Below are 18,222 nucleotides of genomic sequence, written 5' to 3'. Positions count from 1 at the left end.
CAAATGACGGGGCTGATCCCCTGGGGTGTGAGGGGCGGGGCCAAAAGGAGTCAGTTTTACAGAATTGATATAAACGACTTCTGCTCTGAAACTAAGCAATGGATATCACTCATAATTACCTGGTAGCATCCCTATGGAGTGGGGATTCAAAATTGTACAAATGGTGGGGCTGACCCCCAAGGAGTCTGAGGGGCGGGGCCAAAAGGGGTCAATTTGGCTCTCTTAATATAAACGACTTCTTCTCAGAAACCAAGCGATGGATATCGCTCATATTTGCCTGGTAGCATCACTATGGGGTGGGGATTAAAAATTGTACAAATGATGGAGCTGACCCCCCGGGGGCCTGAGGGGCGGGGCCAAATGTGGTCAATTGGGCTATATTGATATTAGCGACTTCTTCTCTGAAACTGATCTATGGATATTGCTCATATTTGCCTGGTAGCATCACTATTGGGTGGGCCTTCAAAATTGTACAAAAGGTGAGGTTGACCCCCCGGGGGCCTGAGGGGCGGGCCAAGAGGGGTCAATTTGGCTGAATTAATATGAACAACTTCTTCTCTGAAACTAAGCAAGGGATATCGCTCATATTTGCCTGGTAGCATCCTTTTGGGTAGGGATTCAAAATTTTATAAAGGAAGGAGCTGACCCCCACTCCCCCCGGGATGCAGAAGGCGGGGTCAAAAGGGGTCAATTGGTTTAAACAACTCCTTTTTTGAAACTAAGCAATGGATATCACTCACATTTGTGTGATAGCATCCCTATGGAGTGGGGATTCAAAATTGTACAAATGGTGGGGCTGACCCCCAAGGAGTCTGAGGGGCGGGGCCAAAAGGGGTCAATTTGGCTCTCTTAATATAAACGACTTCTCAGAAACCAAGCGATGGATATCGCTCATATTTGCCTGGTAGCATCACTATTGGGTGGGGATTAAAAATTGTACAAATGATGGAGCTGACCCCCCGGGGGCCTGAGGGGCGGGGCCAAATGTGGTCAATTGGGCTATATTGATATTAGCGACTTCTTCTCTGAAACTGATCTATGGATATTGCTCATATTTGCCTGTTAGCATCACTATTGGGTGGGCCTTCAAAATTGTACAAATGGTGAGGTTGACCCCCCGGGGGCCTGAGGGGCGGGGCCAAGAGGGGTCAATTTGGCTGAATTAATATGAACAACTTCTCTGAAACTAAGCAAGGGATATCGCTCATATTTGCCTGGTAGCATCCTTTTGGGTAGGGATTCAAAATTTTATAAAGGAAGGAGCTGACCCCCACTCCCCCCGGGATGCAGAAGGCGGGGTCAAAAGGGGTCAATTGGTTTAAACAACTCCTTTTTTGAAACTAAGCAATGGATATCACTCACATTTGTGTGGTAGCATCCCTATGGAGTGGGGATTCAAAATTGTACAAATGGTGGGGCTGACCCCCAAGGAGTCTGAGGGGCGGGGCCAAAAGGGGTCAATTTGGCTCTCTTAATATAAACGACTTCTTCTCAGAAACCAAGCGATGGATATCGCTCATATTTGCCTGGTAGCATCACTATTGGGTGGGGATTAAAAATTGTACAAATGATGGAGCTGACCCCCCGGGGGCCTGAGGGGCGGGGCCAAATGTGGTCAATTGGGCTATATTGATATTAGCGACTTCTTCTCTGAAACTGATCTATGGATATTGCTCATATTTGCCTAGTAGCATCACTATTGGGTGGGCCTTCAAAATTGTACAAATGGTGAGGCTGACCCCCGGGGGGCCTGAGGGGCGGGGCCAAGAGGGGTCAATTTGGCTGAATTAATATGAACAACTTCTTCTCTGAAACTAAGCAATGGATATCACTCACATTTGTGTGGTAGCATCCCTATGGGGTTGTGCCAAAAGTTAATTTCATTTCATGGATTAATGCATTTTTTGACATCAAATCCTCATTTTCCCATATAAAGTGCCTATGCTATATTGACATAGTAATACCAGTGACAAATATACTTAATCATCATTCTTGTTTCATATCTCATGAAATCCAGGTGAGCGATACAGGCCCTCTGGGCCTCTTGTTTCTTATTAATGTAACCCTGGTAAATACTAGTCGCAACATGTCGCTTGGCTATAGGGATATCTGCTCTTTAGCTTGATCGGTTTAGCGTAAGACTAGTAAGCCAGAGGTCCCGGGTTCGATCCCTAGCGGAGACTGATTTAAATTTAAGTAATCATGCGCTCTGTTACATAAACATGATTTCATATTTTCGCTATGTTGCAACAAATAATTCTTCATAAATCACGGGTTACTGGACAGAGACGCAGAAGTAATTACTGTAAAAGTGGATATTTTCGCGTGTGGAAATTTTCGCTTAGCCAGCTTCCAAAGTGTTCGCGGTTTGGATATTTTCGCGCCGTCAAGATATTTTTGCGCTAACTTGTATCTTTTATATTTAGTATTTTTATGTGTTAATATATTCGCGTGTGGAAATTTTTGCGGAGATTTACTGATAGCGAAATAAGCGAAAATTTCCACACCGGAATATTTCCACTTTTACAGTATGCCATAATGCCGTTAATTTTTTGTCAACCATATAAGATAGCTGTGATGATAGTGGTCTTTTTAAATCGCACATCTTTTCTTGTTACTATAGCTATTTCTTGAGGAGTGCTGAAAGGATCTTTCCAAATTTACATGTGTAGATTTTCTTTGGTCCATCGTTTTGCATGTTGGGCTTTTAGTCTTCCAAAGACTGAAACTAACTCGGATTTCGACTGCTGCTGGATCGACTTTTCTCAAATGTTACACTTGTACACATGTATGTAGATTCCCATTGGTCTGCTTTGCTAGTTCTGGCAAGGCACGGCGTCAGTCGTCTGTCCAGTGTCAAACTTGTCCTTCATATGACCCCTTCTTTACCCAAGAGGCCCCGAGTCATGATAGTAGAACCACAGGGGCATATCTAGTCTTATATTAAAAATAGCCAGAATGCTTATATATTAAGACTCTTAATATAGGTATTCTGGATATTTTTTTAATATAATACTAGACATGCCCCTGTGGTAGAACAGTAGCACTCGGTGTTTAACCAAGCAATTATTTGAGAAAAGATCACGGTGTAAACTTAAATCAACTACAATACTTTTCTATTTTTTTAAAAATGCGTTATTTGCTCTTTCATTGATGATTTTCCTCTCGTCTGCACATCACCGTAATTGGGCTCTATCCGTCAGTCCGTTCGTCAGCCAGTCTACCCGCAGAGCTTTTCCGGACCATACTTTGTACACATATTAGGCTTGTGCCCTAGTTGTGCCTTTTGCTATTGGCGATTTTTTTTTCTCTGTTACCATGGAAACAATAAGAAGTAAGAAATACAAAGTTTACTATTTGGAAGACTTTTTGGGTTGCATCTCGAAAATTGATAATATCAACAAGTGCCCTTGTTGTGCCTGTTGCTTTTGACGATCTTACCATTGATTCCATGTAAACTTTTCTTCTTTTGTTTCCAGAGTATTTAAATTTGATATGAAAATCTCATTTTCGACCACGCATACATCATTTTGTTCCATCTGACGACAAGAAATGTGATTTTCATACCAAGCTTTGCGGCTCTTTGGAACATAATATTTCACTCGTGCGAATCCAAAACGGAATTATTGAACTTCAATAAATTCAATATAACATTTAACACTCGTATAAGATCCTACATAGCATCTGTATATGTTATGAACACTCATCAAAAATAATCATTGATGATTTCAGAGTTGAAGTTTTACGCAAATATAAATAACACAAACTCAAATGTAAGAAAAAGCACATTCATTTTGTTATACAAAATTTCTCAAGCAAAAGTTGTTAAACACTTTCACTTTAATATCATTTACTGTTAAAAGTTGACAAACGCAGAAACAATGCTATAGCTAATATTCTAAAATCTAGTTACTACAAAATCAATTCTTTTAAATAATATTTACACATTTTTGAATGACCGATTAGTGTCCTTATGCTAAACATTATTTAACAAGTATATGTTTTTGGATTCTAGCTGGTTCATGTCATGAAATGGTTCATGTGATTTAAACACCACGTTGAAAGACTACATATAATATGAGAGACATTTACGGTTAAATCCTATGAACATAAACTTAATGAATATTTTTTTAAATAGTATATATACAACTTTCATATCATTGATTATTTACGTACATTTAAGCGATAAGTAACTATTACGTCATAATCACATAGACGCTTTACAGATAAGTTATGCTGTCATTAAAAACTGACCTACAGTATATCGTTTATCCCCAACATATATTACCTTTCACATTTTTGGTTAAATGGGAATCTTCAGTCAGACTTAAATCATCTTTTGGTTCAAGAATGATTGCATTTATAAACTGGTTCATCCCAATTTTACAATCTACTTGAGACCTGAGGCGTCATTTGCTACTGCATTGTTTTTTCAGTCGTAGCAACCAAAACCTGACTAATTTCTTTTGAAGGAAAAATATCCAAAATAGATATCAAGATCTCCGTCAAAGGAAATCAGAGTTGTGTAATGGAACCAAATGGCTAAAGAATATATTCCAAAATTAAAATCAAACAAGAAAAACAATTGATGATGCCTACTGTTTGCTACAATTCAGGAATCATTTCATCTTCAGTATCGTCAATTAATTCATTACTTGCACAATGCCATGTTAGATACAACGCGTGTAAGTGCCACGGAACTTAATTCACACAGCAAGTAAGATATTGCTTACACAATATATTACCTGCTACGCGACAAGTCACCTGGAACTTCCACTATTTTTCTCTAGCACAACGTACCATGAATCAGATCTGCTATATCAAATATTTATAATCCAATTTCTCAATTGTTCAAGGCATACACGCAGATAAGGTACCGACGAATCACACAACACACGGACACACACATCAATGAGAATGTACAGACATGGACAATGAAACTGTCTCGAGGTGGACTTTGTCTCAAGATGATCAGCTTCAACAGCTAGGATGGACGTATGAGATAGAAAGAAGAGTGTATTCAGAGATATATCGCTCTGACAGAAGGCACTTTTGCAGAACTGTTCTATTTCCGCCTTTCCAAAAAACAAAAAAAACAAAAACTCATAAAGTGTCGAAAAAATGGACATTCCGACAAGTCACAACCTTATAAGAAATGTCAATCCCTCCATCACAAAACGATAAGAAAGTTTCATTTTCTGCACCGAATATAAGAAAGTCTTGTTCCGCCATTGTTTTTGGGAGTACCGGGGTTCCTCTCGCGATATCACGGGATTTCACAAAGAGAAAACAGAAAGATCGGCAAGGTTTGATACCCCTAGGAACCTCAACAACACCCCAACCAGGTAAGCCTGTAGTGTGAGGAGTGAGTGTGTCATCACCACCAAAGTGAAGGTTAGTAGCGGAGGTAAAGAGAATGTGAAATGTGTTAGCCACTATTGGTGAAAGGAAGGAAATACAAGCATAATCATAAAGGCAAATAGAACGCTAGCATTTAGTACACATTGATATTATCGTAAGGCATTCAACATGCAAAATTTAATTTCCACGCACAAATTCGTTAACAAGCCTTAGAGTGTCGTGATGTTAAGAGTATTGAAGAGTGCACCTCACCCGGAGAAAAATAGAGTGAAAGTGATTGTCAATATCAGACGAGTTTCCCTGAGTGAATAAATATATATACTGTGTTTTTTGACGAAAATTAATATTTTTAATAAAAAAAAATTATAAAAAAATTAAAGAGTAAAATCAGATTTACAGACATGCAATTGTAAGCATTTTTTTTCGTCGTCGTCATTTGTTTCCATGCTGTATATGAAAACTAGAACGTGGTGTAACATCTCTGACCTCGTTCTTGTGGTTTTTAGGTGACCTCTAAATGATACATCACGTGTGCAATACATTTCGAAAATGATCATACATGCAAATCTGTTTTCAATGCAATACTGGCCTTCGATATCATTTTCAAAGAAAAAGGAACGAACACACTTCAGCAGTTACCCCTTGATTAGCTGCAAAAGTGTCAGCACTATAAACAACTAGCAGAAAGGGATGCTTAGGCTTTAAGCTTGTTTTCCTTATAATATCGTATTCAAATTGTTATTTTAGACAAAAAAAATTTGATAGGAGTTATTTATAAAAAAAAAAGAAAAAAAAGTTTATATGCGATAATTAGATTGTTACATATGTAATTTGAAAAAAAGTCATTGTATTTTCAAGATAGACGTTAATTAAGTGTGAGTGTTAGTATTACCTGGTTTTATTTCAATAAAAAGCATGTTACATTGAAACAAAGTATTTCAGGCTTCCATGGGTGCCACCATCGACCTGGGAGGAGCTAAGGTGTCCAAGTGGGAGGGGCTTATGCATCCATTTGGGCGGAGCTTAGGCATGGCAATGTATAAAATCACTAATACAACTACTTTGCATACATAATTGGGAGTAGTGCATTCATACAGTTCTTTTATGTTCTTAGGTATATGTAAAAGCACAACGTCAACACAACAACCGGGAAAGAACAAAACAAAACAAGGAAAATAATAATAAAAATGGCACAGGCAAAATAGAACTGAATGGAGGCGAAATAAACAAACGGTATTGAGGCAAAAACGAAACAAATGAAGCTGTACAGATCTCCCGTCACACAGCAATCATGACGTTCTGCTTAAGGGATACACTTGGAAATGCGGAGCATGAATACACATACAATCTTGCATACATGAATGATAAATGAGAGAAGGGAGGTTGCGGAAAAGCTAAGAACGGAAAAGGGGAAATGCTAAAGAATGATATATATGTATAACATAGCAATACCAACACGATAGATTCTATAAGCTATAATGAAGTTATAAAAGATAAATATTATGCTTTGTTTTGGGACTATTTAAAAGGAAAGGCACTGGCGTGAGGTATTAAAGAGAATTGGGATGACAGAATGGAAGCGATACGGATGGTCAAGGTGTTTTGATGGTAATGAAACTACAGGTGATATCACAAGATTATCGTCACTGATTGAGATTTTCCTAAGGTCCCTTGATACCATTGGCCTGACCAAGTGTCATGTACTCCGGGCCCTGCTGGGATCCTGTGCCAGCGGCAAAGTTACAGAACTCGCAGTATCCCGGGGGACCCGGAGGCCCGGCCAAACCTCGGCGACCGTGCATGCCAGAAACACCTGGTGGTCCACGATCTCCAGGTCTACCTTGGATTCCTTCTCCTGTGGGACCCGGTGGGCCTGAAAAGTTGCATAAAAGATATGTCAGAACACAGTACAAAAACATTTGATCAGAAACATAAAAATACATGGTAAAGTAGATTGTTAGGCGATATTTAATCTGAAAATAAATTGAAATGTTGAAACATGCATCATAAGACAATAGAACAATACCATTTGCGCCAAAATGCTGAATATCTTATGATTTCTTAAACACACAAAATACGAAAACGCAAGGTTGCAACATTTTTCTTCATATATACTAACCTGGAGGCCCAGGTTCCCCTTGACGACCCCTCTGTCCTTTCCCTGTGTTACCCCTGTCTCCCTTCGGTCCTTTCTCGCCCATGGAACCGAGTGGACCCTGGGCTCCCGGCAGTCCAGGTACGCCCATCATTCCTCGCTCTCCCGACCCTCCTTGTGGTCCACGCTCACCTGAGGAGAATTTACCTCACAATCAGTTTCATACTTATGTCAGTTCTAACGAACTGCTTGCTTGAACTTGTCTGCGTTTGAGTCATAGTAACACCTTAGACTATATGTACTGCATACGGTGCTCATAAGACTCAGGATAGCATTATCGCTTGGAAGTGAAAGTCCAACCTAGCTGCATTATTCTTTGATAAACAACAGGAAAAGAACGTGAAAGAGGAGAAAATATAGTGAATAAGAAACATATTTCTAATTTTCCAAAGCTGAAACAAGATTGTTGCGATATGATATTGTTACATATGTAGCACCACTCTTAATTACATATGTAGCACCCCCTTTAATTACGTATGTAGCACCTAATTTAGACAAATATGTAGCTCCTCCTTTCATTACATATGTATCACCTACCTTGAATGCCGTTCCTGCCTGGTGGTCCTTGTCTGCCTGGAGTACCGATACCAGGTAAACCTGGAGGTCCACGCAAGTCTGCTGTTATCTCCTCCATATTTTCTACAACATCATTTACCATTTTATAATACATGTCCGGAAAAAAGCAAATGGCGAAAAGAAGAGTGCGTTGAATAAGAAAACTTTAAGATATAAGATTGTTGTGAGAAGATGCATAGTTATACACTGTTTTCCCATTAACATCCCAACAACATTACACTCATTGTCACTATTTTGAATTCAAATATTTGAAGCATGTGTGCAAACAACTAATCAATCAAAATATCCACAACCAATACGTAACTTTACTGAAGATAGATTGATAGTCATACATACCACGAAGAATCTGGAAACAAATCTCTTTAACTTCTGTGTCGCTTACACTTCGTCCCTGAAATAGAACATAACTAAGGATGAGCAAGTTGCACACACATCTTTTATTTTCTAGTACACTTATATCGGATAAAATATACAGAAAACTTCGGTCATACACCATCACCTCTAATGAAGATTTCTATAGCCACGTATGTTCAAAGTTATTTTTATTTTGCAATAACTCCAATTTTATCCAATGTATTTTCTGTCAAAGCAAAAGTTTTGCAATGGACAGTTTGTTTCTAAAATGTGATAAAAAAGCATTATGTCAGATAAAGGATAGATTGATGCCGGAAGACGACTACACTACAAATATTTTGGGTTGTATCGAATCAGGGACGTTTATTTAATGAAATTGCGCATTTCAGTGAACATATATGCAATTCTATTATAGAGTGTACCAATCTAGAATGCCATTGTCTATTCATCGATATACTTTATTCTACCATCACATGATACCAGGAGACATCGTTTTTTGGCTTCTACTTACGGGCAATCCTGGGATTCCTGGCATACCAGGCTGGCCCCTGAGACCTCGGGTGCCGGCCTGGCCGGGGGGTCCAGATAACCCGGGCACACCGGGTGCTCCTGTGGCTCCCGCTGGTCCCCGCTCACCTGGCGCGCCTCGTTCTCCTGGCTGTGAACAGGGTAGGGTGAATTTAAGTTAATCAACATCACAACAATTAGCAGAACAAATAACAAATACGGGCTACATGTATATGCTCTCTGTAACTGAAGAATATATATTTTTTAGTTATTTTTCATAAATACATTCATTTATGTTTCATGTATTTAGTTTTTTTCCACTTCTCCTATGGAGCCATAATGTATATCACGATATTCATATTTCAGTTTTTGGAACTATGACTTAAAGTGACTATTTACCACAAAAAATGAATGTAGCTAATTTCTGAAGATACGTTTCATGCATGGTAGTCTGTATAAGATGATATTTCACTGACAGAAATACATGTAGACAGTATTCATCATTTCTAGGTTTTGTCGATAATAGGCTATAGAGGCGCTGGTGACTTCTATGTATTAGTATGTACATACTAAGCAGGATAGAATATAGGATTTGCAACACTAATATTGTATCTAACGACATAAACACTGCATATTTCCGTCTCTCTTTTCAAAGGATACATGATTATACATGTATATTTTTGATATAGATTATATGTCATGACGTAAACTGGTACAAATAGTAAATTTAGATTTAAATAGAAAGAATTCACAATGGCGACACCAGTATTCACAATGTCGACACAAATATATAGAGTCATAGCAATGTATAATTGTATTATTGAACCTATATTTTAAGCTAACTGTGCAGATGATGATGATGATGATGATGATGATATAACATTACATACATACATACATATTGACCTGACGTACCACTGGAACACAGAACAAACAGCAGACAAAAACGTATTGACTACAATGTATTGTTAACGCCATGGAGAAACATTTGATAATATATTTCTGATTAGAAACCTCTTCATCTTATTCCATAATCAAATCAATCTATCGATAATAAGATTTCAAATAAAAAAAACTATGATATAGGTTTAGCTATATAAAACAATAATTATGATTATAAACCATATCATTGGCTAGTTTAATAAACTGATATTTGTATCAATTACTAGTATATACGATCGTTCAAAAAAGACTATACTGTACACTTGTTGGTATATGATAAAACTTTAATTATGCAAATCATTTTTGACAACGGCAAACTTATGAAAGGCAGTGAACAGTTAATGTAAGAATTACCATAATTTCGCATACATAATATTTTCCCGATTTCCTTCAGAATAGAATATATGTAAGCAATTCCAGTGAAATATAATATTTGCGATTTCATACTTCATACTTTCGATCCAGTGGAAATAAAGTCATATGGAAAGATCATGATTATTTTAAACGCAGATGAATAAAAGCGATAAAAAAGCAGCGATGAGTTGACTTGGTGCAAAAAAGCGAGATGGTATATTTATATGTTTATTATAGAGAAGCGGTGATAAAATATGAAAAATGAATATTACCAATTCATGGAAATTATATAATTATGCATGAAAAAAACAAACTCGGGTTTATATATATTGCACTCTTTTTTCATACATGTTATAGGAATGAAAATAATATTTGCATGCAATTAATTTTAACGAATTAAAGAAGTAATCCGTTGAAATTTTGGTACGGTGTATATACTGTAGTTATATAATATTTTTATATAAAAATATTGTTAAATCACATTATATTCACTAGCGGTTTTTTTTATCTCTTAAAACATTTATTCGGAACATGACCCACTCTCTGGTTTAATATAGACCGCATCTTCGCTTTTGACTATGAATCATTGAAATATTATAGCTATCGATACAATTTCGAATATCAACAAAATATGTCTTCTTGGTGCTGATTACACTTTCTTTTTATCTCTTTGAAGTACTTGTACCCGTGGACATTATAAAACACACATACATACAGATGAGGCGAGGCATACAAACACATATGATTGCTAGATACATTGAGAAAAAGCAATGATACTTACTAATCCCGTGGAACCAACTGGGCCTGATGGTCCCTAAATGAAAATATATAAAAATAGATTTGATTCGGTCATAAATCATTTAACAATTATTTACTTTATATATCTATATTGTTTCCATTACTTCACTGATTCTACTGACAAATTTAAATTCATTTCATTACTAAATATTTTTATGTATTTAAATATCGAAACAGACTTACATATTACATATATATTATATCGATGCTAATACAATTAGTTAAATTATCACTGAATAATTATCATTAAAGAAAAACACTTTGACATTTTAAAAACAAATGACACTTAGACTATAGCAAATTTCCAAGTAAATATATATTTAATTTCTGTGGTATATAATTGTCCAAAAGGAGAGGCAGAATGTTTATACAGAATACAGAGGATAGGCAAAATAACACGATATATTAAAAAAAAAGAAAAAAAGAGGTCTTATAGGAAGAAATATACATAGAATTATAGTATTGAGATAAAAAAGAATTCAGAAATACTTTATAAACAAGATCATGCATGCGTGAAGGTTTACCTGTTCTCCTGTGTATGCAATAGACATGTATATATCCTGTTTTATTGAATTACTTGTTAGTATGTCTCTTCTAACATTCCACACATAGCTTCGTTAATCTCTGTACTACACTATTCTACATTTCACTGCACCAGTTCATTATAAATATAGTATATTACAGGATTAATGTTTATTTTGGTTCCGTGAAAAAAAGTACAGTTGTATCATATAGGAGGAAACTCTTTTATTTGAAAAATTGCCTGGTTTTCGTAGGTTCTTTAGTCTAATGGATTACATTATATGTGATAAGGTGTAAGCGGTGCAAGCCCTATTCTAAATTTTCCGATATTGTTTTTTTTTTTGCGTATACTGATGGCTTGTGATCGTGCTAGATAGAGTTCCTGTACACATAATTGCAACATTGAAAAAAGTTCGCATGCAAGAGGGGGCATGTCAGTTTACTTCACTTTTTACATTGCCAAGGTTGCAAGGCATTGCGACAATTTTCTATCCCTATGAAAGTGTTCCATACAAATTATCATCAAAGCTAGATATTTATCTCGTCGGACGAGGTCCTGGGATATATTGCTATGCCTCCAGCGTCGGCCTCGGCCTCATCCTTAGGCTAGAGGGTTTCTTTGGGTTTTTTTTCTTTATAAGGCAGTGGTTTATCAATATTGTTTAGGTCTCCAAAAAGACATGATCAGTCAGGACCAGATAAAAGCGATATTATGTACTATATGGTATCGGACCGCAAGTAAAGTGTACTATAATGCATGCCATATGATGCAAAAAGGGAGATGACTCATGCTGTCTTAAATTTTGAGATAAAAAGTGACGGAAGTGACGCGATCAGTTGCCATAGTAACCGGTGACAACGTGTGATTGGTGCTTACCGTGTGTCCTGGTGGTCCATGCTTACATAAACTTACCGGTGGTCCCATTTGTCCTTGGGTTTCCGGATGGGTGAGGGAGGCATAATAAGCACTCTTCAATGTGGAGGAAACAATAGTATTAGTACCATACCACATAATTCAAACATATTCTTCTTTTTGATAGAGAAACGTAAAGGACTACGTGGTGCAACTCTGGTTGATGCTTACGATTTTATTTCGCTAAGGTGCACACTATATCAAAATACCGCTCTCCCAAAACCAAAATTAGTTGAAAAAGATGGCGAAACAATCTGCATTGAGAAAAAAAGTTCTAATGGTAAGAAAGACCATCCTCAAATAAGAAACTCCACTTAGTATATAAAAGGTACTAATCGATAAAACAGTAATATGTAACTGTATTTAAACATACTTCAACGAAATGGAGTTTATCATCAGGTAAATTCTGAAATTAAAATTATTAAAATGGGAGAATTTATATATCGAATCATAAGCTACAGTGATTATTATTTTAACAAAGGCATTTTAACAATAGAAGTATTGTTTTCAGTCGGCGTAAAACACAATAAATAACTGTACGTGACTATTGATACAAAACTTTTTTTGTCACGTGATTCTTACATCAAAGACAAACACTCACCAGATCTCCACTGAACACGCCATCTTGTCCAGGTGGACCGGGTGGCCCCTATAAACGCAACACATTCAATGTATTTGGCTTTTATTCAATGTTAAAATGTTTTAAAGTCCGTTATAGATAAATTCATGAGGTTAAACAGCCTTGATAATTCTAAAGGCACAATATCGGTCATATGTCTCTTAAATGGCCACCAATATAATTATCACTTATAAGGCTATAACATCATTAGGTGATATCTAGAAATAGATTGTCTAAGCGATAAATAATCTTTTTCCAAAACACAAATTACAAAGATGTGTATCAGGGGTTCAAAATCATATGCATTTAAAGGAAATGTATGTTTTACTCACTGCCTGTCCGACTGCACCCCTCAATCCTTGGGGACCTGGGTTGCCCATTGGGCCCATGGGTCCTTCTTGACCCTAAAATAAGATAGATATGATGTAGGATAGGAACAAATGCTCTCTTACGGGTATGATATTATACCTATAACCTCTAAAGTTCCTGTTACGATGGAAGTTATATCAGGAGGTGCCTTTCTGATTGTCAATTATGCCCGGTATAACTGTTATCAAGTTGGCAGAACCCATATTTGCATATTGTTTAAAGAGATTGCCGGCATACATTAATGCGATATATAACCTTGACTTAAGAACTTGCGTCATCATTGTCATTTCTGTGAAATAATCTAATGGATATTATAGTTATTTTAATAGCTTGAACAACGTTATCATTTTCTGGCCTAGCAAATCTTGACATCTTCTCATTGATTTATATAGGGAAATGCAGTCATTCGTTTTCTTATGTGTGAAACCTAATACCGCCATATTGAATAAAGATCATCCGTTCATCCGCTATAAAAGTTCACAGAAATGAACATGACGTATAAAGCACGTAAAACAGATGCATAGTTCGATAACGTTTTAATAGAATTAGTAAACATGGACAGGTTTGTCAGTTTAAACCACAACACTTCAAGCTAATTGTGTATAAAGACGAAACAAGACCATGTGGCGATGCTTTGCAAGGTACATGGAGATCTTGAAAATGATAACTCTATCATCTAGGAAAATGTACTTTTTACCACTCTCTCACACGTTTCTCCAAATTATCAGACAGATTGACCAATTAAAGGTTTTATTGCGACGAGAGCTGGCTACTTGGATGTTCTCTCTATCTCTAAACTCAGATCAGCGTGACCTCCCCTGGCCTAAGTTACTTCCGGCGACTGATTACAGATGAGAAACGAACGCATGGTTCCAATACAATGTTCTTCACATAACTTCTTTAATCCTTCAGTGAAGAATTCGAAAATGTGGAACGCCCATGGATGATGTTTCAGTATAATTAGATAACCTATTTCAGTTTCAAAGAATGAAAGGGGAAACTTATGGCAATTTAATTTTAATCATATAATTAATTCATTCATTCCAATGATACGTATGGTGTCATTGAAATTAAATAAGTACATCATGATGATAAAACGGTTACCATTTGGCAATACATCAGACAATTATACCGTCATTACGTCATACAAAATTACGTCGTCATTTATTGTTTTTATGAATCTATGATGATATTGATAAATTAATATCTATAACTATCAATAAATGTTCTCCGTCTAATCTTCAAAAATGTGAAACAGTGTTGTTAAGATGTACATCTTTATATATACGAAGTAAAACATATATATTTTGCACTCGAAGAAGGGATAATGCGCCATGGGAAAGTGATATAAAGTAAGCGTTGCTAAAAATGAGTAAAGAAAATTAACACAAAGCACACAAAAAATAAATTGACGTCATATAATGAAGCTATTATCAAAAAGGCCATGGCGAAGAAAATCATTTGTTTGAAGAAAAGAAAAGTTGTGGAATTTCGCTCAGACCATTTAAATTGATTTTACATGGTTAATTAAGCAAACGTTGAACCAGCAGATAGGCTTAAGTGGGAGGGCCCAAATCTTAATCAGTCTGTGTAACGTCCCCCCTGTGTTTCATGTTGCATAGTCTGCACATTCCGTCATGCGCAGTGAAGATGACCTATTTGCTAATAGACAATACAGGACAACTCGATGAACGCACATCGGGCCTATCTTTATTGTAAGTTGTAAAATGAGGCACGAAGTTTTGAGATCTAGCCAATTACTATTTCATGGATAAGGACAAAGACAGGGACAGTTTTTTTTTCAGTTGTGAAATCAAACAAGGAGATTCTGTATCTGTGAGATACTGACCCTAAGACCAAGCATCTGGACGGCAATCACTGGCAATGAGCATTTGATCAAAGCAAGCGTGAAACAGATTCAGATAACACAGACCATACATTCAAACTTCTCTTTGATAAAGATCTCGTCGGCTCTGGTGTAAGTTGCTGTTAGATAATGATACACCAGTTTTTGTCTATATAGAATTAAGTAACCTCTTCACATATTTTCACAATGCGTTCCCTTTCTTCATTGATGACCTAACGAATATGCGTACAAAAATAGCTAGCAACGCAACGTGTTTACACATACAATAAAGATAATTACAATTAAAAAGCGAAAGAAGTCATTTTTAAAAACCAGTTATTTTTAAAATATACGTTTCATATGTTGTAGTTGTAAAGTAAAGATCAGCTCTTCAAATCCCGATTATTATCATTTTTTCTAATGTTAATGAATTACCAGAAACTCAGTATTTTATCCGACCTACACTTAAATATGATTGCGTTATATCTGTTGCTATTCGTGAAATTTGGTAAGAAATGTCCCCTAACGAAATAATCAAGGCTTGAACATCTTAGTCCTGATTAAGAATTAGGTTTGAAGAACTATAGGAATAGAAATAAAAATCGATAGAAATCTCAAAAGTGTATTACACTCTCTTATAGAATTCCAAATAAGAATATAATCAGGTATTTTGATATGGTATATCGAAGTCCGAAAACACTTGATACTACGATAATACTGATTATCTCTGCTCTATCCCAGATATAGAAAAGAATTTAAAGTATCTAGACTAACTGTCAATCATCCTGTCCAATGTATTTCAGTTTTACTGCAATGTGAAACTAGACTCTATATATAGACATAATAGGCGGAGCTCTGTTTCAAGTAAGATAATACATCTCGTACTGATAACATTTTATCTATCATAGACTAACGAGAGTAATTACAGAGTTATAGACCATTGCAGCATATAATATATATAATGCATGAAGGAATTTCAAGATTTTCAAATCCAGTCTTAGTGTCGGCACACTGAGATATCAATTACCGAATATATAAAGGATGTAAGATAATCTTCACAAAAATCCATTCTTATACAATACAATATAATCTATGAAACAACTGTTTTATTTCAAGATACGGTCATTATATCAACTATTAATTCCGGTGTTTATGTGTATCATAGTATTAGCGTCATCAGATCGTTCTTAGGTTCAAGAATGATTACTTTTATCATACATGTATATCGCGTTATTTCTCATAACGTAAAATCAAGCATTTTGTTGTTTAAATATATATATATACCTACAGTGACACCTGTCTAATCTGACTAACTTGTTTTTCTGATATAACGTTCACTTAAAAAGGAATGCTGTAGTAATTTTATGAAAGCTTTCAAATAGAATCTTCAAAGTATCTATCTAGCATAGTGTTTACTATTAGTTGTTTGATTTAGACAAATAACCATAGTGGTTACATTAAGATATTAATACTACATGTATAATTTATATATATTATATACTTTATATATTATATTATAATATTATATACTTACAGGTCTTCCATCCATGCCTGGAATTCCTGGCTGTCCAACTGGTCCTGGCTCCCCTTGGTCACCCTGCATAAGTTCAGTGTTAAAAACTTCATTATCATCAACCTCAACATCATCATTATCATCGGGAATTTCAGATTCATCCATTTCTTCCATAACTTCGATTTCAGCCTCCTTAATTGCTGCTTCAGCCAGTAAAGCAGCTTGTTTTGCAGCAGCTTTTCTAGCGGCTCTTTCAGCTTTTTTTAATCGTCTAGCCTCCTCTCTCTCTTTCTTTTTATGAAATCCATCAACATTAACTATGAGGAGCAGGACAAATAAACACGATAATACACCCGTGAACTTCATTGTGAATTATTTGTCTATTTGTTTGTCCCTCCTTCACTCTTAGACTCCCAAGGCGCGGGATGTTTCTTGCTGCCGTCTAGGAGCGAAGCGAGCAGTAACTATTCTCCCTCTGAGAGGTCCGGGAAGGGCCGGGGACTCAAATACTTCTCAGCGTGACGAATCGCAACCCTCCCTGACCTCCCCAACGATTGCTATTTGCTATTTCGAAACGAGGTAATGAGAAGTGTTATACAGTGATACCGGTGATCAGGTAGTGAGGCTAGCATTGGAAACTTGGATTCAGCAATAACGTCTGTTTCATTGTCACTTGGCTGTGACGGGAAACACCCACAAAACTGGAAATCTTTGAAAGGGTGGAGCGGAAATATCTTTTTACCAAAGATAGAGTAATGCTTTTGAAGTGATATTCCATTAAAATTGAATAATTATTTCTTTTTTCATCCCGTTTAATAATAGTTAGATACCTGTTTACCCTTCATTCTTATACGTGATACAACATAGACTTCATATCAAATTATTCAAATATGGGAAGATTATTTTATGCCACAGTTGTTTCCACAGCAAAATTGAAACACAATATACATTACTAAATATATTTATATAATCTTTCATTAATGATGACTCATCACGCATTGTTTTGAAATCATGTTTTTATAAGCCATTTAGCTAATCTTTCAATTAAAGCATTATTTAATGAATGTAGATTATTTTTATACTATTTTATCAAATACTTAATTGATGTATGAATAACATTGAAGTTGTCTTATCTTAATTAAACAAAGGATTCTGTCTGACAAACATGACATGCTTCAAATAACTAACCAATATATTTTAAATACTCGCCGGAAAAATATCATTATTAACATATCTTAAGCAGGAAATAAAATCAACCCTTGATTTAAACATTTTACGGTGAAAAAATCATACAATTTCGCACTTAATAGTAAATGTGTTGAATTGATTTATTGCGGAAGTTCAAAACTTTGCTAACCGGAGGTAACAACACGGCTAACCCAGAAGCCCGAGT

The 18,222-nt window shown here is 36.0% G+C and overlaps 1 protein-coding gene across 4 annotated transcripts in view; it reads right to left on the bottom strand.

Annotated features, from left to right (window-relative positions):
* Positions 1 to 3,774: 3,774 nt before the first annotated feature.
* Positions 3,775 to 18,222, bottom strand: part of LOC117326156 (collagen alpha-1(IX) chain-like) — a 153,870-nt gene continuing 139,422 nt past the window's right edge. For 3 of the 4 annotated variants that reach the window (XM_033882791.1, XM_033882790.1, XM_033882792.1), the window contains 10 exons: positions 16,851 to 16,913; positions 13,434 to 13,505; positions 13,084 to 13,131; positions 12,447 to 12,539; positions 11,031 to 11,063; positions 8,958 to 9,104; positions 8,429 to 8,483; positions 8,054 to 8,155; positions 7,481 to 7,648; positions 3,775 to 7,234 (listed from right to left, as the gene is read on the bottom strand). In XM_033882791.1, the coding sequence (XP_033738682.1) occupies positions 7,023 to 7,234; positions 7,481 to 7,648; positions 8,054 to 8,155; positions 8,429 to 8,483; positions 8,958 to 9,104; positions 11,031 to 11,063; positions 12,447 to 12,539; positions 13,084 to 13,131; positions 13,434 to 13,505; positions 16,851 to 16,913 (993 nt within the window). In that variant the 3' untranslated portion in view covers positions 3,775 to 7,022. The remainder of the gene's footprint in view (positions 7,235 to 7,480; positions 7,649 to 8,053; positions 8,156 to 8,428; positions 8,484 to 8,957; positions 9,105 to 11,030; positions 11,064 to 12,446; positions 12,540 to 13,083; positions 13,132 to 13,433; positions 13,506 to 16,850; positions 16,914 to 18,222) is intronic. The other variant, XM_033882793.1, reaches the window with a different exon arrangement.

This window comes from Pecten maximus, chromosome 4, assembly GCF_902652985.1.
Source record: "Pecten maximus chromosome 4, xPecMax1.1, whole genome shotgun sequence".
NCBI lineage: Eukaryota > Metazoa > Mollusca > Bivalvia > Pectinida > Pectinidae > Pecten > Pecten maximus.
The sequence above is the reverse complement of the archived record's forward strand: the minus strand, read 5'-3'. Positions and strand labels throughout refer to the sequence as shown.